This window comes from Arvicola amphibius, chromosome 6, assembly GCF_903992535.2.
Source record: "Arvicola amphibius chromosome 6, mArvAmp1.2, whole genome shotgun sequence".
In the NCBI taxonomy this organism is placed as follows: domain Eukaryota; kingdom Metazoa; phylum Chordata; class Mammalia; order Rodentia; family Cricetidae; genus Arvicola; species Arvicola amphibius.
The window spans coordinates 86,403,931-86,426,524 of NC_052052.2; the positions used below are offsets into that span (position 1 = coordinate 86,403,931).

Genomic DNA, 22,594 nt, shown 5'->3' on the forward strand with positions numbered 1-22,594 from the left:
CAGAAAACTCTCAACAGAGGAATCTAAAATGGCTGTTAAACACTTATGCCACAAGGACATGTGCTCAACTATGTTCATAGCGGCACTGTTTGTCATAGCTAGAACCTCGAAACAACCTAAATGCACCTCGACTGAAGAATGGATAAGGAAAATGTTGTACATTTACACAATGGAGTACTACACAGCAGAAAAAATAACATCTTGAAATTTGCAGGAAAATGAATGGATCTAGAAAACATCATGTTGAGTGAGGTAACCCAGACTCAGAAAGACAATTATCACATGTACTCACTCAAAAGTGATTTTAAACATAAAGCAAAGAAAAGCAGCCTACAAATCACAATCCCATAGAACCTAGACAACAATGAGAATCCTAAGAAAGACATACATGGATCTAATCTACATGGGAAGTATAAAAAGACATGATCTTCCAAGTAATTTAGGAGCATGGAGACCATGAGGGTGAGTTTAAGGGGAGGGAAGAGTAAGGGAGAGGAGCAGAGAAAAATGTATAGCTCAATAAAATCAAAATAAATAAACAACAATATTAGAGAGAGAAGGAACTGGGATTGGTATGTAAAAGGAGAAAAGATTGTTTTAAAAATAAATTTTAAAAAGAGACAAAAAAGTATAAAAATTCAACATTAGAAAAATCATTGAGGAAATTTTGGTGTCTACTGAATTTGAGGACACATGTACAGCAATGACTGCTAAAAAGAATTCATAGTTGCTGTGCTGTACTAACATTCTGCCTGTAAACATGTAATCAAAGGGAACATGGAATGATTGGAATACATAATGTAATTATAAAGACAATCTTATTTCCAAAAAAATTATAAAGCTGAAACCCAGAGGAAAAATACTAAGAGCACTCAAGAATGGCTCCAACTTCACCCCAGTTGTGGTGAATTTGAAGTTGGTGTCATCAGGGGTTTTCTCTTGGCAGGAAAATTTCACTGACTCCCAAACTCTTACAAACATTTTGGTGGGAGAGAGCTGAACTCTGTTGGAGCAGTATAGTTCCAACCCATGCTTGAGGGTTGCTTTGCCTTCAATTTTGCTTTAACTAGAGCAGTTAAGTTGCAAAGGGCAGAAACTGAGCGTCTCATTTTTCCCTAAAGGAACATTTTTGAATTGCAGTAAGATTTGAAGCATCTCATTGAGTAATGTCTCAACACACACACACACAACCTTTCAGAACATACTTATTGTAAACAAGTGTAGGTTTAAAATCACTCTAAATAGGCCTATATACTTCTGAGGAGGTTCCAGAATGAAACAGACATGGAACATGTCAAGAGGAACCATGCAGCCTGTGAAAGGTTCTGCAAAGACCTTTCAGAGGCGACTGAGAACACTGTTCCTACAGTGCTGACTGGAAGCAATGGCTAAGTGCTCAATCCTAAAAACAACATTTATGTCATCTCTCTCCACAGCCTGGGGACCACTGCAAAACAGAAAGCCAGAAGAAAGGCTCTGAAATGCTGTCTTCTGTACAGGACAACCACTGTAGTCATGGGCTCTCAATAAGTGCAGGCACCCACAAGGGATCTGCACAAGAATGGGACCAGCAACAGCCAGGCATAGGTACCCAATACTGGAGAGGTGCAGGGGCCCCACTACTCACTGCTGAACTATTTGCTATTGATAGGTGTAGGGAAATGGGCAGTCAATTGTCTGCCCAGGTTCCAATGGATTCCAGTCCAATGGTCACACTAAATGGGTCACAAAACAAACCAAAAGTTATGAATTCAGGGAAAGAGGCAAGTAGGGAAGAAAAGAGGTTGATAGGAGTGAGAGGAAAATAAGGGATGGTGGAGGGATAGAGTACCCAGAATGGCTTATATGCATGTATCTTCGAAGTTGTCAAAGAACTAGCTTAGTAATAAAAAAGAAAATATTTGTACTTAGAAGGTAACTATGTAAGAGGAAGGTTGTGCATTTGCTTATAGTAGGCGTTTCATTAGGTATAAAATTATTAATGCATTATTTTTACTCCTTAAATACACAAACTTGATAGAACTAAAATGGAAAACCAGGCAAGAATATTTGTGTTTATTAAACTCATCTGTGGGTGTTTTTCAAACCCCCAAGGATCAGTATCAGTTTTCATCATCTGTTCATCCACTCACAGGCTGGAAGTGTTTGGGTCTCAGGAATAATTCAAAACAGCAACATGAAGTTGGGGTCTAAAGAAGTGGCTGGTTCTGGGGCTATTAGTGCATCCTTACCAAGGCTAACCAAACTGGGATTTCTGCTTGCCTTCAATTTTGTGTTGGTCCTTTCCTGTATTCCAACAATGCATTCTGGGGAAGAGGCTACAAATGGTAGCCACTCTGCAGGCTCCCTCTTGTGGTAACAATGAAAATCAGAGGAACGTTAAATTACCAATGCCAGAATGTATCCAGAGAAGTAGTATCAGCAGTAATTGAAGGCTTGCGTTTAGGTTATGATCTTCCAAAAACAGTTAAACCTTTGACGTCTATATTTATAAAAACTCTGAAAATTAACCTATACAACTTAACAATACAAACTGTCCCTTAGAGATTTGCATAAACAATTAAAAATTAAGTTGATTAAATCAACTCTATGAGAACAGAAAAATAGGAAATGCCATATGCAATGTAAAACGGAGAAACAAAAACTGTCCTGGACTAACATTTTAAAGGAGGCTCATTTATTAACGATTTTTCCAGAACTGCACTGTCTGGACAGCTTTCACAGTCCACAGATCTTGTGAACGGGGCTCACTGAGCACTGTGCTTTTGTGGAGAGCCATGGGCTTGGCTTGCTCTGGCTGCTTCCCACTCGCATACACAATTCCAGTGACATGCCATCTATGCACTCTAGCTCGCCTCGGTAGAGCTGCTTCAGGGCTACCAGATCCTTCTTAACCAAGTAGTCTTGGGCGTGTACTTCAGAGAGGGCAGATTTGAGCTCTTTCATTTCTAATTCCATCTGAGTTAGGACTGTAGCGCCTGGATTCTCTTGAATGCACACTAAGTTTTCTTTCACTGCTGCTTCTCCCTAAAACAAATGAAAGTGATGTGTTATTTAAAATCTGAATCCAATGAACTGCTCTGAGTTTAATACTCTAGCTTTGCATCAGTAACTCAGAGAACAATTTCAGTGCCTGAAAAAGTAGGCTGACATTTTGAATATGTGAAGTCAGCAACAACTATTATAGGGTTTATATTTATAGGGGTTGGAGACATGGCTGGGGGTTAAGAGCACTTTTGCTGTTCTGGAGGACCAAGTTTGGTTCCCAGTGCTTGGTAGGCAGCTCACAACCTCCTGTAACTTTGATTCTCAAGGATGCAATGCCCTCTTCTGGTCTCAGAGGGTACCATCACTCACATGCACATATCTATATTCAGTCATACACATAATACTTTAAAATAAAACAAATTAAAAATAACATAAGCAATTTATATTTGTCTTCTTGCTGTAGTTTGGAAGTAGGTCCTGGCAAATGTTAGGTGAGCTCTCTTCCATTTTACATCCTCAGCTCCAATTTGCATTTGTGTTAGTATTTGTGTAATATGATAATACAAACATTAATAAGAAGGAGCTAGAGAGTTTTAAATTTTTAATAGTGAACAATGTAACTTAAGGACAAGGTATGACAATAAAAGAACTGCCAGAGGTATCACCGTCCCTAATTTCAAACTCTCTACAGATCTATAGTAATAAAAACCACATGGTAGTAGCATAAAAACAGACACACTGATCAATAGAATTGAATCAAAGACCCAGAGGTAAATCTACACACCTATAGACACCTGATTTTCAACAAAGAAGTCAAAATTATACAATGAAAAAAAGAAAGCATCTTCAACAAATGATGCTGGAATAACTAGAGTTGGCAAGTAGAAGAATGCAAATAGATCCATATCTACCACCCTTCATGAAACTCAAGTCCAAGAGGACCAAAGACCTCAACACGAATCCAGATATACTAAACCTAAGAGAAGAAAAAGTGGGAAAAAAAACTCGAACACATTGGCTCAGGACAACTTCCTGAACAGAATACCAATAGCACAGGCACTAAGATTGACAAGTAATATATAGGACCTCATGAAATTATAAAGTTTCTGTCAGGCAAAGGACAGCATCAATAGGACAAAACAGTGCCTACAGAATGGAAAAAGATCTTCCCCAACCCCACATGCAACAGAGGGCTGATTTCTAAAATATAAAAGAACTCAAGAAACTAGATATCAACAAACCAAATAATCCAGTTAAAAATGGGGTACAGATCTAAACAGAGAATTCTCCACAAAAGAATCTCAAATGGCTGAGAAACACTTAAGAAGAAGTTCAACATCCTTAGTCATCAGGGAAATGCAAATCAAAGGACTCTGAGATACTATCTTACACCTGCCAGAATGGCTAACATCAAAACCATAAGTGTCAACTCATGTTAAAGAGGATATGAAGCAAGGAGAACACACCCCACTGCTGGTGGGACTGCAAACTTGTACAGCTACTTTGGAAGTCATTGTGACAGTTTCTCAGAAAACTGAGTCTAGGGCCCACGGGTCTACTCCTCCTCTTGGGGTTCATCTTGAGGACAGTTTTTGGCCAGACATCTTGTTGCAATTTCTGGCTAAACATCTTGTTTGTTCCTGTGCTCCCTCTGCCCCATTCCTGGTGGTTAGTTATAGGGCCATTGTTTACTCCATCTTGGACATGGTAATTTTCCACCTGCCTGGGGAAAATTCCATGCAAATAGGTATATAAGGCTTTTCCTAAGCTTGAATAAATGGAATTCAGCATTATCTCCTCATGGATGACCCATGTCTCTTTTAATCTCCAGGTCCTTGTCTTGCTCTCAAAAGGTACGAAAGCATAAACTGTACCCTAGAAAGTAACACAGGCATTACAGTTAGAGGCCCATCAGCAAGATCAGGAAGTAGGGGACCCCTGAGAGACCACCCTTGGAAGGCTGGCCAGCAGGTAAGAAATTGACAGTAAATGCACAAAACTCAAGTCCAAATGGATCAAAAACCTCACCATAAAGACAGCCACACTGAATCCTATAGAAGAGAAAATGGGAAGTACACTTAAACACATTGGCACAGGGAACCACTTCCTAAATAGAATCCCAGCAGCACAAACACTGAGAGAAACAAGGTCCATTAATAAATGGGACCTTCTGAAACTGAAAAACTTCTGTAAAACAAAGGACATAGTCAACAAAACAAAATGACAGCCTACAGAATGGGAAAAGATCTTCACTAACCCCACATCAGACAGAGGTCTGATCTCCAAAATATACAAAGAACTCAAGAAATTGGTCACCAAAAGAATACATAATCCATTTTAAAAAATGGAGTACAGACCTAAACCGAGAACTCTCAACATGAATCTAAAATGGCTTCAAGACACTTAAGGAAATGTTCAACATCCCTAGTCATCAGAGAAGTACAAATCAAAACAATTCTGAGATTCCATCTTACACTGTAAGAATGGCCAAGATCAAAAACACTGATGACGACTTATGCTGGAGAGGTTGTGGGGAAAAGGGAACACTTCTGCATTGCTGGTGAGAATGCAAGCTGGTACAACCCCTCTGGATGTCAGTGTGGCAATTTCTTAGAAAATTAGGAAACAACCTTCCTCAAGACCTAGTAATACCACTTTTGGGTATGTATCCAAAGGATGCTCAATCGTGTTACAAGGACATGTGCTATGTTCATAGCAGCTTTGTTTGTCATAGTCAGAACCTGGAAACAACCTAAATGCCCCTCAGCCAAAGAATGGATAAGGAAAATGTGGTACATTTACATAATAGGGTAGTACTACACAGCAAAAAAAAAATAACGACAGCTTGAATTTTGCAGAAAAATGGATGGAGCTAGAAAACATTTTTTTGAGTGAGGTAACCCACACACAGAAAGACAACTATCACATGTACTCACTCATAGGTGGTTTTTTAATTCTTTTTTTTTAAAGTTTTTTAAATTTATTTTTCCATTCAAAAATTTCCACTTCCTTCCCTTCTATCATTCCCCCCCACTCCTCCACTCACCCTCTTCCCTCCCCCTCCAATCTTAAGAGAGGGCAGGGTACCCTGCCCTGTGGGAAGTCCAAGGCCCTCCCCCCTCCATCCAGGCCTAGAAAGTGTGCATACAAACAGACTAGGGTCCCAAAATCTAGTACATGCTGTAGAAACGAGTCCCAGTGCCTTTATCAATGGCTTCTCAATCAGTCCCCATTGTCAGCCACATTCAGAGAGTCCAGTTTGATTACATGCTCATTCAGTCCCAGTCAAGCTGGATTTGGTGAGTTCCCATTAGATCAGGCACACTGTCTCAGTGGGTGGACCAACCCCTGAGTGAGATAACCCAGACCCAAAAAGATGAATATGGTATGTACTCACTCATTAGTGGACTCTAGCCATAAGCAAATTATATTGAACCTATAGTTCACAAGTCTAGAGAAGCCAAATAATAAGGTGAACCCAAAGAAAAACATATATAGATCCTCCTGGAAATTGGAAGCAGACAAGATCACCGGGCAAAAGTAGGGAGCATGGAAGGGGGGGAAGAGGAGAGGGGGAGAGAGAAGGGAGAAGGGAAGGATTGGGGAGAGTCTGGGGGAGTCGGAGGGTTGAGATGGAGGAAGGGCAGATATAGGAGCAGGGAGGAAGGTATCTTAATTAAGGGAGCCATTTTAGGGTTGGCAAGAGACTTGGCTCTAGAGGTGATGTAGGAGGGTCATCTGTCTATGTGTTACTTTCATTGCCTTGGCTTTTTGATAGGGCAGGATTTAGATAGGTGGAGTAGACTGAACAGAATGCTGGGAGAAAGAAGCAGAGTCAGGCAGACGCCATGATTCTCCGGCCCAAGAAGGATGTAGTTTAGAATCTTGCCGGTAAACCACAGTCTCGTGGTGCTACACAGATTATTAAAAATGGGTTAATCAAGATGTGAGAGTTAGCCAATAAGAGGCTAGACCTAATAGTCCAGGCAGTATTTAAATGAATACGGTTTCCGTGTAATTATTTCGGTTAAAGCTAGCCGGCTGGCCAGGAGCCGGGCAGGACAAAAAGCAGCCTGCTCATCATTACTACATAGAGAGGATCCCAGGTGTCCACGGGGATGTCCCCAGGTAGGTCTTTGGGCAGAAGAGGAGAGGGTGCCTGAACTGGCCTTTTCTTGTAGTCACACTGTTGATTATCTCGAACATCACCATAGAACCTTCGTCCAGCGATGGATGGAGATAGAGACAGAGACCCACATCAGAGCAATGGACTGAGCTCCCAAGGTCCAGTTGAAGAACAGAAGGAGGGAAAAAATGAGCAAGGAACTCATAGGTGGGTTTTAAACATAAAGCAAACAGCCTACAAACCACAATCCAAGAGAACTCAGACAACAATGAGGACACTAAGAGAGACTCACATGGATCTAATCTACATGGGAAGTAGAAACTAGAGCTGTGCAGTGGTGGTGCACACTTTTAATCCCAGCACTAGGGAGGCAGAGGCAGGCGGATATCTGGGAGTTCGAGGCCAGCCTGGTCTACAAGAGCTAGTTCCAGGACAGGCACCAAAAAGTACAGAGAAACCCTGTCTCAAAGAAAAAAAAATTGATGGTGAGGGTGAATTGAAAATGTGTGCTAGTAATTCAGTATTGAGGGGCCAATTGACAGGCCAATTGATAGTTCTTTTAAAGAAGCAAGGCACCAATTGATTGTCGGGCCAATTGATGGTTCTTTTAGAGAAACAAGGCACCAGTATTAAAACTAAGACAGCACAAGAGTTCATTAAGACAGTTTTCTTTTGTGTAAGGTAGTTTATTGTCTAATTTTTTGAGAGAGTTTAATCCCTAGTTTTCTACAAGCAGGGGGCTTTAATATTTCTGATTGGAAGCAGGTAAAAGTAAAAAGCAATTAGAAAATTTGGCAAAAACCTTTGAGGAGATTCAGGTTGAAGAATCTGTGAAGTCTCTTAAAAGTTTTGAGGAGCGGGAAGTTAGAAGTACTAAAAGGGATATAGAAGAGAAAGAAGAAACTTTAGAAAGGGAGATTGTACTGCTAAAATCAAATTAGAAAAAGAAGAAAGGCAGCTTTGCAGAGCCTTTCTTTCGAGAGGAGATTGTTGTGGATAGATGAAATGTAGGAGGACTGCGTGGACACTGTGGGCTTCCCCCTGTGTAACTTTGACATGCTAACTGGTGCAGGACAGTGTGAAGGATTAGCAGCACAGATTACTTATAACACTGCTGTTTATGCTCAGATAGCTGCTACTGTCATTAAAGCATGGAAAGCTTTACCTAATAAAAGAGCAGGGGAACAGCTGTTTAAGGTCCTTCAAGGACACACAGAACCTTATCCTGTTACAGCTGGGAGGTCACATTTTTGGGGATGTGGACACAGCTATGCTCGTCATAAAGCAATTGGCCTATGAGAATGCTGACAAATACTGTCAGGAGCCTATACATCCTATAGAAATAGGAGTTTAAATGACTATATCCAGTCATGCAGGGACATTGATGGCACTCCTATGATGGGACAGCTTCTGCCCTTAGGGGGAGTCAAGGTGGAGCTAGATCAAGGACTTGTTTTCAATGTGGCAACCAGGACATTTCAAAGGGAATTGTCCTGTGGATAATCCAGGGGAAATCCAGCTGTTTGCCCAAATGTCAAAAGGGGGCCCATTGGGCTAATTAGTGTCACTCTAAAACTGACATTCAAGGAAATCCCATTCCCGTGTAGGGAAATGGGAGGATGGGCCTGCCCTGGGTCCCCAAAACACAAGTGTACAGGGCAATGAGCGGATTGGCTGCTCCCATCAGATTCATTTCTCAAAGAAATGGCTCACTGTCCACGACCTTGTCCGAGGACCCCAGGAAGTGCAGGACTGGACCTATGTACCTCTCTCTGCCCAGGCAGTATTGACCCCACAAATGGGTGTGCAGGCCTTGGGGACTGGAGTATTTGGACCTATTCCAGAGGGTTCAGTAGGTATAGTCTTGGGTAGAAGTAGTTCAGCACTTAAAGGAATTAAAATTATACCAGGAATTATAGATTGTGATTATACTGGAGAAATTAGAATTATGACTGAAGCTGGTATGGGTATGGTATGTCATCCCTCAAGGAGCGAGAATAGCTCAACTAGTTCTTTTACCCATGTTTTGCTCTACTAATCCATTCTTTAAACAAGAACAAGGGGACAAGGGGTTTGGCTCCATGGGATTCCCTGGTGCTTTTTGGGTTTCTAGTTTAAAGAACCACCACACGCTTACATTAGCAATTAGTGGGGAAAGGTTCAAAGGCCTTCCAGTTCTGTGATTGCTAAAAACAACACTGGCCTGCAGCCTGGTCTCTACAGCAAGCCTCTATGGCATTACAGGGAGTAGGAATGGCCAGTTCTCCAGAGTCCAGTACTTAATATGTAGAGTGGAAGGAAGAAGAATGCCATAAGGGCATTTTAAAACCATTTGTCCTGGAACACCTTCCTCTCAATTTGTGGGGAAGAGATGTTTTGCAAGCTGTGGGAGCAGTTCTGACCACTGAACCTGTGCAGTGCATGCTATCTAACCAAGGCTTTGTCCCTGGTCGGGGTTTGGGCAAAAATCTACAGGAAGATGTGCAGATTTTAGCGGACAAGAATATAATACAACAGTTACCTGGACAGCATGCAGGGTTGGGAAATTTTTCTTAGGGGCCATTGCAGAGCAGCCAGAAAGCATTCCCATAAAATAGAAGACTGAAAAACCTGTATGGATAGATCAATGGCCCGTAAGTAAAGAAAAATTACAGGCTGCTCACACCCTGGTCCAGGAACAGCTAGAGGCAGGACACATAATGCCATCCACTTCTCCCTGTCTTTGTTATTAAGAAAAATTCTAGTAAATGGAGGCTGCTGCAAGATCTTAGAGCAGTGAATGATTGTATAACAATAATGGGGACAACTCAACCTGGGTTGCCTCAGCCTGTGGGTATTCCTGCAGGATGCCATCTTTTAGTTATTGACCTGAAGGATTGTTTTTCACCATTCCCTTGCATCCAAAAGACCCTGATAAATTTGCTTTCAGTGTACCATCTATAAATTTCAAAAAACCATATAGATGCTACCAGTGGGTAACATTACCCCAAGGAATGGCTAATAGTCTTGTCATCTGCCAATTGTTTGTGGCCTGGGTTATTGTTCTAATAAGGTATAAGTATATTTCAAGAGCATGCCACTGATATTGTTTTGAAAAAATGCTCTCTGTGCACAGAACTTTTAGCTGTTCCTCATTTGGGAGTTAATCCTCATGGGCTTGCCCCTAATTACATATGCAAATGGATATTACCTATGTCCCTTCTTTTGGGCATATGCAATATGTTCACGTAACCGTGGATACTGATTCTCATCTTATTTTTGCCTTAGCCCATATAGGAGAAAAATTATGAGATGTTAAAAGTCACTTGTCTCCAGGCTTTCGCCTACATGAGAATTCCAAAAACTGTGAAAACTGACAACAGGCCAGCCTACACCAGCATTGGCTCTGCTAAATTTTGTTCTGAGTTCTCTATTTCTCATAAAACAAGAATACCTTATAATCCACAAGGACAAGCTATAATGGAACACGTGCATGGTATGCTCAAAGCCTATTTGTGTAAAACATAAGAAGGGGAATCTGGTCCCACCCCCAAGACCACTTACCTTTTATTTTATACATCTTAATTTTTTGACTGTTGATGCTCAGTCTCATACCACTGCTGACCTGCATTGGCTGCCAGTTTCTTCCAGAATGCCTCATGTCAAATGGAAGAATCTAGCAGATGGCACCTGGTAAGGTCCAGATCCTGTACTGGTGTGGGGGAAGTGGGGCTGTTTGTGTTTTCCCACAGGATGCTGACAGTCCAGTGTGGGTACCTGAGCACCTGGTGTGTGCTGTGGGTTTTCCTGTCCAGGAGCCTGAGGACAGGACAGAGCCAAGAGATCAAATAAACACTGTTTCTGGTGCCAGTGGGATTGTATAGCCCTGTGTGGCCCTATTTCCTATCTACCAATTTTAGCACAGGTAACCCCACTGTGTCTTTGGCTACCACATAAAATATTATCACAGGAATTTGGAAAATTCCTCAGTGGTAGATACTTCTGTTAGCAGAATTCCCCCAGCTCCAGTCAGTCACTGCTGGCCTGGGATCTTGAGTTATGACTGGAGTCCTTCCATACTTTGGGCCAAGTGCATTACTGCCTCCCCCTAGACTCTAAATTCCCAGTTAGCAAAAAATTGTACTTTATCATCCTACTAATATTTCTGGAGTTTTAAAATGTTCTGAGCAGGTTTGTCAACTGAAGAGTTGCTGGGGTCCTGAGGAGCTGGCTGTGGTGGTCTGAGTGCCAAGGATTGTCCTCCTACCTGTCAACACATCCCATGATGATCAACTCATCCTGCATCGAACAAGAAGAAATTTTGGCTCTAAAACAGCCATAATGGCCGCCATTACTGTGGCTGCCACAGAAGCTATGGCTGCTGGATTTTCCTTTAGTCAGTCAGTTGCTTCTGCTAACACAATGGATACCTTATCAGGGCAGGTTGCAAATCCCTTGGCCACTCAAAATAATATTAATAGCTATATTCACAAAGAAATATTGCAGTTACTTTTGCAATTGATTTTGGTTCAAGACCACTGCTAAGGCTACAACTTAACAGGAAACAGTGAAAATGCTTAATGCTGCTATTCACAGACCCTGGAGTACACAATTTACAAATTGGCTCTTGAGATTATTCTAGTTAACAATACCAGGGTTCCTCCCACCAGCACTGAGACCTTACTTAAAGGGCTCCAATTTGTAGGAAGACTCATTAAGGATTGAGCAGGCACAGCCTCCTTTGGAGTGATTATATGTGCTGGAGCATCATCTTCATGTTTTCATGGTGCCGGAGCCAGAGGCAATCTCAGGTCAAAGTCGCCACTCAGCAAGTCCTCTTAGCTATTGCGTGGAGGATTTTTCAGCACAGATCTGGCTGAACTTGGTGATGGGTGACTACTGAGCCAATGACAGGAAAGGTTTTGGGGGGCTGCCCCAACCTAAGACAGGAATGTGTTTTGATCTGGACACTTTCCCATGACAGATAAGGGGGTCACCTGATGTCCAATGCCACCCAAGACAGGCCTAGTCGTGTAATTTATATAAAAGGGGGGACCTGTAGGGCCCATGGGTCTACCCCTCCTCTTGGGGTTCATCTTGAGGGCAGTTTCTGGCCAGACATCTTGTTGCAATTTCCAGCTAAACATCCTGTTTGTTCTTGTGCTCCCTCTGCCCACCCCTGGGGTTAGCTATAAGGCCATTGTTTACTCCATCTTGGATATGGTAATTTCCCACCTGCTTGGGGGGAATTCCACTGTGTAGCAGCTAGGTATTTAGGTTTTCCCTAAGTTTGAATAAATGGCATTCACCATTATCTCCCCTCAAATGACCCATGTCTCTTGTGTATTCCTTTAACCTCCAGGCCCTTGCCCAGCTCACAAATGGTATAGTAGCATGAACTGTACTGTAGAGAGTAATGCAGGCACATTGCAACTGGGAATCAATCTGTTGTTGGAGGCTGCTTGTTTTTTTCCCAGCCACCCAGACTTCCGAAATAATCACACAATTGCAATACTGTTTGGCCAATAGCTTAAGTGTATTTCTGGCTAACTCATATATTTAATTAACCCTTTTCTATTAATCTGTGTATCGCCACATGGCTGTGGCTTACCAGCAAGGTTCCAGTAGGCTCCTGTGGAAGCATCTGTCTCCAGCAGGCAGTTATATGGTTTCTCCCTGACTTCACCTACTCTCTCTCTCTCTCTCTCTCTCTATATATATATATATATATATATATATATATATATATATATATCTTTCAGCCTGGCTTCACTCTGTTAAACTATTGGCCAAAAGCAGCTTCTTAATCAACCAATGGCAATAAAACATATTCACAACATATATCACCTCCCATATCACCTAACTATATCAATCTTGAACATATATCCAAAGGATGTTGAATCATACCTCAAGGACACCTGCTCAACTATGTTTGTAGTAGCATTATTCATAATAGCAAAAACCTGGAAACAAGCTAGATGCCCCTCAACCAAAGAATAGATAAATAAAACCTGGTACATTTACACAATAGAGTACTACTCAGCTGTTGAAACAAGGGCACAAGGAAATTTGAAGGTTGTAGTGAGGGGATGCAGGCCGGCTTCCCACCGCCCGGCTCCCGGCCACCGACTAGCTTATGCCCCGAAATAACAACACACAAACTGTATTCTTTTAAACACTGCCTGGCCCATTATTTTCAGCCTCTTACTCACATCTTGACTAACCCATATCTAATAATCTGTGTAATACCACGAATGGTGTCTTACCGGGAAAGATTCAGCACATCTGACCTGGTGGCTGGCTTCATCGCATCTGGCCCCTGAGGAGAGGCACGTCAGTCTGCCTCACTTAGGAGAGGCTGTCTAAGCCATCTACCTCACTTCCTTCTTCCTGTTCTGTCTACTCCACCCACGTAAGGGCTGGCCAAGGCAGTTTCTTTATTAACAAATGAAATCAACAGATAGATAGAAGACACACCTACATCATTTCCCCTTTTTCTGTTTAAACAAAAAAGAAGGCTTTCACTTTAACATAGTAAAATTACTTATAACAACAGTTATCAAGTAAGAATTACAGTTACAGTATTTATATCTACTTTATCTTTTATCATAACTAAGGAAAACTATAACTATCTATCTATTCTTCTTCAGCTCCATCAAAGACTCCAGAAGGACACAATATTACCTAAGTAAATAAGAAATATGCAATTTCCAAACTCTAGAAATGATAGAGACATCTCACTGCCTGGACAGTCACCCAAGTTCTTTTGTATTGTTGGGGCATCTATCTTCGGCCTATAGGCCCACAGTATCCAGCAGACTTTCCCATGAAGCAGGAAATTTCAAAGACAGTTCTGTCACTATCTGCTGTGTCCTGCAGAATGTCTCGCAGACTCTTTCATGAATCAGAAACCCAGAGAGATCATCTCACCTATAGGCAAGTTCAGCAGTCCTCTCTCTGAGGGTTCTCTGTGTCCAGTTTATGCAATAGTCCAGGCAAGAGCAGTTTCTTGCCCAAATGGCTATCAAACTCCATGATTAGCCTCTTCAATGCCCATCTTCCTCTTGAAGTGGCTGGTGCTGCCAGGAGCAGATGTGTCTCATTGTCATGAAAAGCCCTAAGTTCTTAAAACATTTAAGTGGAATATTCTGTAGTCTTTGAAAGATATTAGGAATGCCTATCTAACTGAAATATATCTCTATATATCTAGAAAATCTAACTAACATGACTACAAGCTTGACTATTATCGATGATTATTCATTAACAACCTATATTTCTTAATTATACATTTTTAAAATAAACTACACAATCACAATACCTTAATCAAGATCAGAAATACATATAACAAGATTGACCTTAAATTAATATCAGTAACCAATATTCACAACAATCCAACTTATTTATATCTATATCATCTCCCCCTTTAAATGTAAAAGAACATTTATAAACAATATTTGGGAACATGGGCGCAGTTTTTTGTCTCCAAACTGCTTCCTGCTGAATGGGGGCGCTGTTATTTAGGTCTTTCATGGTATAACCTGTCTGCTAGGTTTATCTCAGTCGGCAGTTGAGTGAAGTAATTTTTGGAGGTGTTCACAGCAACCTTTCAGGAGAGCATGGTCTATCATACCATATTGGGATAGAAGCAATCCACAGGGTTTTATTTTCTGTAAAAACAAAAGAAGAATCTCTTTTCCAAAGTATCATATCCTTAGATCCAAATTCTGAAGTCAAGGTATTTTCAAAATATCTATCTTGGATTAGTTCAGCAACATTTATAAACAAATAACTTTTAGCATCTGTTGCTCCTTCCTCAGCATTCAAACAATTCAAAGAGAGCATAATAGCATACAGTATCAAGATTTTCTGTGTATTTTCCATCTTTGTGCAGCTTTATTTTAACCTCTATTTCATTTATTTTTACTTTTACTTTTTGAGACAAGTTCTCTGTATATCTTTGTCCTGGAATAACTCTTTAGACCAGGCTGTCCTTGAACTCACAGAGATCCACTGTCTCAGCCTGGGATTAAAGGTGTGTGCTACAACACTTTGAACTCACAGAGATCTGTCTGTCTCTGCTTCCCAGGCATTGGGATTAAAGGCGTGTGCTACCACACCTTGAAGTCACAGAGATCAATCCACCTCTGCCTCCCAAGTGTTGGGATTAAGGGTGTGTACCACCACAACAAACTACTTCCTGTTTTTCTTTCTTTCTTTCTCTCTCTCTTTTTACCTTAAGAACTTTAACTTTTAGCCTGCATATATTTTTAACACACTGTAAATCATTTAGAAGTTTTCTATGTTTTTGAATCTCTCTTTACTGTATCTCTCTCTCTTTTTTTCTGACCACATGAGCCTTTAAATTACCAAACAATAACGGTAGGACTAAAGCAATGACTTTGACAGCTGGATCCAGCCCATTCCTTAGCTTTTCAGCATCAAGACAGAGGTACCGGCTGTAGCCATGTTTATCACCACAACTCTGTGGTGGTTCAAGGTCCCTGCCAGCAAGCAAGCTGCAGCATTCTGCTCACAGACCACACTCTGTCAGACTGCCTGCCTGAGTCAGAGTTTGCCTTGGCAGGACAGCCCAGAAAGCCAGAATTTTAAAACAGCACAACTTTTTTCCTGCTACAGCTGAAAACCGAAAAATACACGTTCAGCTTTTCATCAACACCATTTAAGTTTTGTGGCAGGACCTCTTAAAAGAGCTGCACAGTTTTGCAGCTAAAGCTGAGTCAGGAAGCCTCTCTTAGATGAGAGTGCTTGCTAGTCTCTAGCAAGCAGAGCAGACCCGAGAAATAGCTGCTATCAAGAAAACATGCTTTACTCTATTCTTTCCTAGGCTTTCTCAAGATTTCTGTGGATTCAGTTATCCACGTTGGGCGCCATTCTGTAGTGAGGAGCTGCGGGCACATTCCCGCCGCCTTGCTCCCAGCCTCCTGGCTTCCCCATAGCTATCTTAAAACCCAAAATAACAACACACAAACTGTATTCTTTTAAACACTGCCTGGCCCATCAGTTCCAGCCTCTTATTAGCTAATTCTCACATTTCTTGCTTTAACCCATATCTAATAATCTACATAACACCACGAGTGGTGTCTTACCAGGAAAGATTCAGCATGTCTGCCTGGTGGCTGGCTTCATCACATCTCTCTCCCTGAGGAGAGGCATGGTGGTCTGCCCCAGAGAAGAGAGGCGTGGCAATTGTCTGAGCCATCTACCCCACTTCCTTCTTCCTGTTCTGTCTACTCCACCCACCTAAGGGCTGGCCAAGGCAGTTTCTTTATTAACAAATGAAATCAACAGATAGATAGAAGACACACCTACATCAGAAGGTAAAACTTTTACAGGCTTTTGGGACCATACTCTTCATACCAGGTTGCCTTGCCCAGCCTTAAATACATGGGGAGGAACTTAGTCTTACTACAACTTGGTATGCTATGTTTTGTTGATACTCATGAAGACCTGCCCTTTCCTAAACAAAAACACAGGATGAGTAAATTTGGGGGGGAAGAGACAGAAGTGGATGAGAGGAGGGAAAAGGAGTGAGGGCAAGCTGTAGACAGGATGTAAAATAAATAAATAAACTTATTCATCTATTTAAAAAAACAAGGTATGAGTGTGGCAGTCTCTAGGCCTAGAGAAAACAGAAGTGATAAGGGCTTCAAGTTAGATGGGAAAATGATGATAAAGTCTAGCAAACCAGGGACTCAGCCAAGGGCAGCCAGAGGTGGAGCTGATGTGAAATGAGGAGAGATGAAACATAAAGGAGCCAGCATACACTGGCTCCAAATGCTTGATCCCCATTTGTAACCTCCACACAAGTCAGATCATCACATAATCCTAAAATAATTGTCTTGTAAAATGATGTCAAATCCAGACTGCTGTGAGAACATATGGTGTGAAGACCCAACCATGATCATGACTATGACTATATGCTGAGATTTCAGAAACATGGAAACTGGGACTGAATTTCCTAGAGAAACAATAGGGTTACAAAAGTCTTAGGGGCATTGCTGGGGTACAGTGTCCCAAGCATTCCAAAGTGAGAAATTTTATCTCAGAGATATTTGCAAAAGTGGCTTTTACAGTGTCATGAATCCCAATAAAACTCAGGGATACTCAATTTCCTGAATGAAGTGAAATAAAAAAATACTGCTCATTCACTTGAATTAACAGCAACTAAAACAATTTCAGTTGTACATATATACATATGTGTATAATTGAACATAACACACATAAATATTAGAGAAGGAGAGAGAGAGAGGTGGGGGAGAGAGAGCAGTAAAAGTGAATGAGGCCTCTGGATGTTACAAGTTCTCTGTACTCAGATATAAACTTTAGGTAATTTCTCTTGCTGGGGGAAAAATAAGAAGGAAAAGAAAGTACCCTAGAGGATTCAGAAAGGGCCCTGGAGAATCATCCCCAAACTGAGGGCTAATTTTTTCACTGAAGTCTCATGTCGGCAGTGCCTCTTATGTGTCTCCCATTTCTGTCTGTGAGATAGGAAGGGTGTGATAGGTTAGCAGAATATAGTGTGTGGGTGAGGACAGCTTGTCTCCTGAGCTCTGAAGTCTCCACATAAAGAGAAATTGTTTCAAAAATATTACCCTACTAACAATATCCCAGAAACCAGAGCCCCATCTGGACCTGATGATAGTGATAAGACATAACAACTGAACAGTGGCAAGTACTGAGATTAAGTGGAAGGTGTAAGCCACTGCAGACATAAAGCAGAGTACACTGGCTTTAGGTATCCATCCTTTCATGGTCATTCCACAGAGAAGTATGGACAGAGAATGATAACTTTCAACATCAGGTGGGGAGAGGTTCCAGTTGCCACTCCACATGACCTTTCAGTCCAGGACAGGAGTTCCAGCTGCCTCCCCAGGGAAAGAGGCATCCTCGAAAAATGCAATATCTCCAGCCACCAGCTGTCAGGGCCAGTCTCAACAAAAATACCTTTCTCCAGAGTGGAGGTGTGGGAATTTAGAAATACAGTAAAGAATACGAAGAAGCAAATGAAAAATAATAAAATGCAGAAATATGTAGGATAGTATCAGGAGGGAATTTTTCAGTGAGTACTGAAAATTCACCCATGTTTAATTTCCAACTGCTTAATATACCCCTGACCCTAAAACATAGAAGTAAAACAAAAGACTGCATTAACATACAAATTGAAAGTCATGGCTACATTCATTGCTCATGCCCTAGACTCACGCCCTAAACCAAACACTCTGTAGGCAAACCACTCCCTGGGTGGAATCACAAGTTATTTCCATAAAGGGAACTGGAACTTAGTTGGATCCTTAGACTTTTGTTTTAGGTAGGAACCAACTACTTCCCTATTTCAGGAGCACAAGGTCTGACAATGAGTCACACCTGATGACAAAAGCCTTCAGAGAGCAGAACTCTCTGATTTACAACTAGGTGGGACCTTTGAGTTAGAAGCACAATAACATTGAATGAACAAGAAACAAGTCCCAAACTCTCTGACCTTTGGCCTCTTTGGGCCTCCACACCCAGCTATCAGAGCTTGCTCCAGCATCCTAGGCACAAAGCTGTTCTAACCTCTGCTGAGAGGCAGAGACAGCCAGCTCTCCAGAGTTTCCCAAACCACAGATTCAAAAGGAAACACATGTCTGAAGCCACTAAATTTAGTAATATAAAAGGAAAAGATTGGTTTGAAAAAGACTCAGAAAGAGAGCCACTTCTACCACAGACGTTAGGGTTCCTGAAGAGCTGGAAAACACTGAGACCAGGCTGATTAAACATCAGCCAACAATGCTAATCAGAAGCACAGAAGCACAGGAAAGTCCTCTACAGCTATGTGGAAGGTTCTGCACAGCACCCTCCTGTGTAAATTCTTACAGTGAAGCCAGTGTGTCTCCAGAATTTTACCTCAAATTAGGGATTATAGAAGGTAAGTATTGTTTAATTATGTATTCACTAACCACTATTAATTCTGGTAATTTAAGGATTACATTTCATGGCATGTTAACTATGAACCAATAAAGATGTTATAAGAAAGCCTGACTTCCTCCTTGTGAATCTTAGCAGTGTCATGGTATGCTGCTAAACTTTATCCAGAAGCCAGTTTTAAAGACAAGAAAATCAATCCTGTTCCTTTCTAATAAGGAAAAAAAAGACATGTGTTTCCCTGATAACAAGTATGTAATACTATAGCTCACTCTTCATTGGCTGTCAGAAGTTTTCAGACATTTATTTTTTCAAGATTAAGTGATTTTGTTCCCACAAATGGTTACAAATTACCTCAAGTCTTACCATAGCAACTGGAATGTTCACTTCAACATGACTGACTTTTGAAACCTCATGAAAACTCTGTCTTCTGCCATCACACCCACGTCCTTTCTTTGGGGGCATATTCAAGATCTTCTTTATACTGTAAGAAGGCAAAGGAGGTGAGTTTTTTAGCGAATAAACACCTGATACTTGTTTAAGTAAATATTATACCCTATTATATGGAGGGAACATGTGTAAACCACAATCCTGTCTCAAAGCGACTTTACTTGAAATCATTTGGATTACATTATACTCTTAGATAATTGATGTCTTAGTTGGTGTTCCTAAAGAGCTGGAAAACACTGAGACCAGGCTGATTAAACATCAGCCAACAATGCTGATCAGAAGCACTGTTGTGACGAAAAACTGACCAGAAACAACTTGGGAGGGAAAGGATTTATTCTGCATGTGTATTTTGAATCATTGCCCATCAAGGGAAGCCAGAAGGTCAAGAAAGGAAGCCCAATGGAGCAGGAACCTGGAGGCAGAAGTTTATGAAGAGGCAATGGAGAAATGCTACTTACTGGCTTGCTCCTGCTGGCCTGTTCAGTCTGCCTTCTTATAGAATCTGGGACCACCAGTGTAGGGGTGACACCACTAACAATGGACTGGGCCATAAATCTAAGAAATCTCAGGAAAATGCCCTACAGGGTATTCTGCTAAAGCTGAATCTTGTGGAGGCATTATTCAGTTGAGATTCCCTCCTCTTATCTTGAGTCCACTTGACATTGATATGCACACCAGAAAAATGGTTAATGGTATAACTACATACAGAATTTTATATGTATGTTAGCATGAAATATTAGCTTAATATTAACCATTAGCTAAACCCCAGAAGTCAGTATCTAAAGTGAAGAAAAGTGCACTTCTATATAATATCTATAAAAATATGCTTTGATAACTGTAGAATATGTTCTATATGAAGAAAAGAAAGCACATACAAGAAAATATCAGGGTGGCTAGGTGACACAGAAGTGCTGGAGGCTATGTTTATAAGCCTCACTGTGGTAAGAAGGGTTGCTTGTTGGTTCCCGGCTGCCTGGCTAGCCTAGACCCGAAATAATCACACCGAAACTGTATTATTTAAAACACTGCTTGGCCCATTAGCTCTAGCTTTTTATTGGCTAACTCTTACATCTTAATTTAACCCATCTCCATTAATCTGTATATCACCACATGGCAGTGGCTTACCAGCTAAAATTCCAGCAATTCTATCTCCAGCAGCAGCTCCATGCCATCTCCCTAACTCTGTCCTTTCTTTTTCCCAGTGTTCAGCCTTGCTTTCCCTGCCTGCCAAGTTCTGCCTTGCTATAGGTCCAAAGCAGTTTTTTTATTCACTAATGGTAATCACAGCACACTTTTCTGTTTGAATAAAAAGGAAGGTTTAACTTTAACAGTAAAATTACATATAACAAAACAGGCATCAAACAAGAATTACAGTTACAATATTTCTATTTACTTTATCTTTTATCATCTCAAGAAAGAGGTTGGAAATCTGAAGAAGGATACAACCAATTTAACTAACAAAACTTGGTCAACTGAGATAATTTTGGAAATAGTACAGACTGATAGTAATTTATTTAAAGGAAGATTTAGCACTCTGGAGAAGGAAACAGCTAATTTGGCACATAAAACCCAATCAATGACAGTGGGTGTTGAAATATTTGACAGAATTTACACAGTTGAGTGTATTAATCAGATTCTGTCAAAGGGGCATAACAGATTGATTGATAGAATGTCTCTCCAGGAAGGTAATATGCATGCTATAAAGATTATGTTCAAGAATGAGACATTATCTCTACTGGACAGACATCATACCTTGGAATCCTCAATGAGGGCATTAGAGCAGAACACTGCACAGGAGATCCAGATGTTACAAAATGCAGTGGTAAACAGATTTGAAAAGACTGAGGAAATTATCAAAATTGATGACCAGGAACAAAAAATAAAAATGCAAAATTTAACCTCATTGGTACATAAAAATCTCCACGATAGCTTCCCGAGAGTTCTGCTTGCCTTTCCAGTAATAACATCAGAAAAAGTTTCTGGCTCCAAGTACCCTAAGGTTGTCAAGGACTATACATGGGAGCCCATATATATGACTGATCTAAAAGAAATTAAACAAGCAATTGTAGCTTACAGACTACATTCATCCTTTGTTAGGGAAATGGTCAAATCGTGGGCTTTCAAGTAGCAAAGCCATGCTTCAAGATTGGGCTCAGTTAATCTCAGCAGTCTCAGGAAGTGGACCACAATTGCTTTGGAGTTGCTTTTTAAGAGGAAGCGAGAATTTTAGTGCAACAAGAAAAAGCAAAAGGACTTGAGATTTCCCTAGATGAAATTCTAGGTGAATGACTTTACCCTGATCCTCAAGGTCAAGCTCTTTATGATGACCACACCTTGTCCCTATGTACCACAGCAGTTTAAAGGCTTGGGACAGGATTCAGGAACCAAGAAAGAGAGTCAAATCATATCTTGGGGTTAAACAGGGTCAGAGAGAAACTTTTAGTGACTTTTTGTAAAAACTAACTAGGGCTGTACAAATAGTGGTAACTGACCCAGAAGCTAGATGTATAATAATTGAATCTTTGGCTTATGAGCATGCCATCATTGTGTACAAATGGATCCTTGGGCCCTTAAAGATCAGATCAGCACCCATGGATGAATAGGTTTAGCATACAATGAATGTCAAGACACTTGACTATGGTACTGAGCATAGCTGGAGAAGAAATTTCCAATGGTAAGAGAAGAAAAAAGAATACCAAATGTTTTAATTGTGGTAGAATGGGACATCTGAGAAGGGACTGTAGACAACAGATTCCTAGGAATGGCAGAAATAGGAGGACTCTGCCTTCAGGTATATGTAGGAGATGTGGCAAAGGTCGACATTGGACCAATGAATATAGGTCAATGAAAGACAGACAAGGCAACCCAATACCATCAGGAAATGCCATGGGGGCCATCTGGCAGGTCGCCATGATGAATGTGGTCCAGACATTTCCAGTTACTGTAGAGAACATTTCTCCCCAGAAAAATTAAAAAATCCAATGCCTGATGTAAAAAGGAATATTGGTCTGAATGATGGATTAAATGTGGAGGATGAGTCAAAAACTCCAGTAGGACAGAGGAAGCATATATTTTGGCAGACTTCTGTAAATGATCAAAGACCAAAGCTAAGGGTTTGTGTAAATGGCA

At 41.0% G+C, this 22,594-nt stretch overlaps 1 protein-coding gene across 1 annotated transcript in view; it reads right to left on the reverse strand.

Annotated features, from left to right (window-relative positions):
• Positions 1–2,718: 2,718 nt before the first annotated feature.
• Positions 2,719–22,594, reverse strand: part of LOC119816318 (ankyrin repeat domain-containing protein 26-like) — a 43,791-nt gene continuing 23,915 nt past the window's right edge. The window contains 2 exon segments of the mRNA XM_042055314.1: positions 2,719–3,027; positions 19,370–19,499. Coding sequence (XP_041911248.1) covers positions 2,719–3,027; positions 19,370–19,499 — 439 coding nt within the window.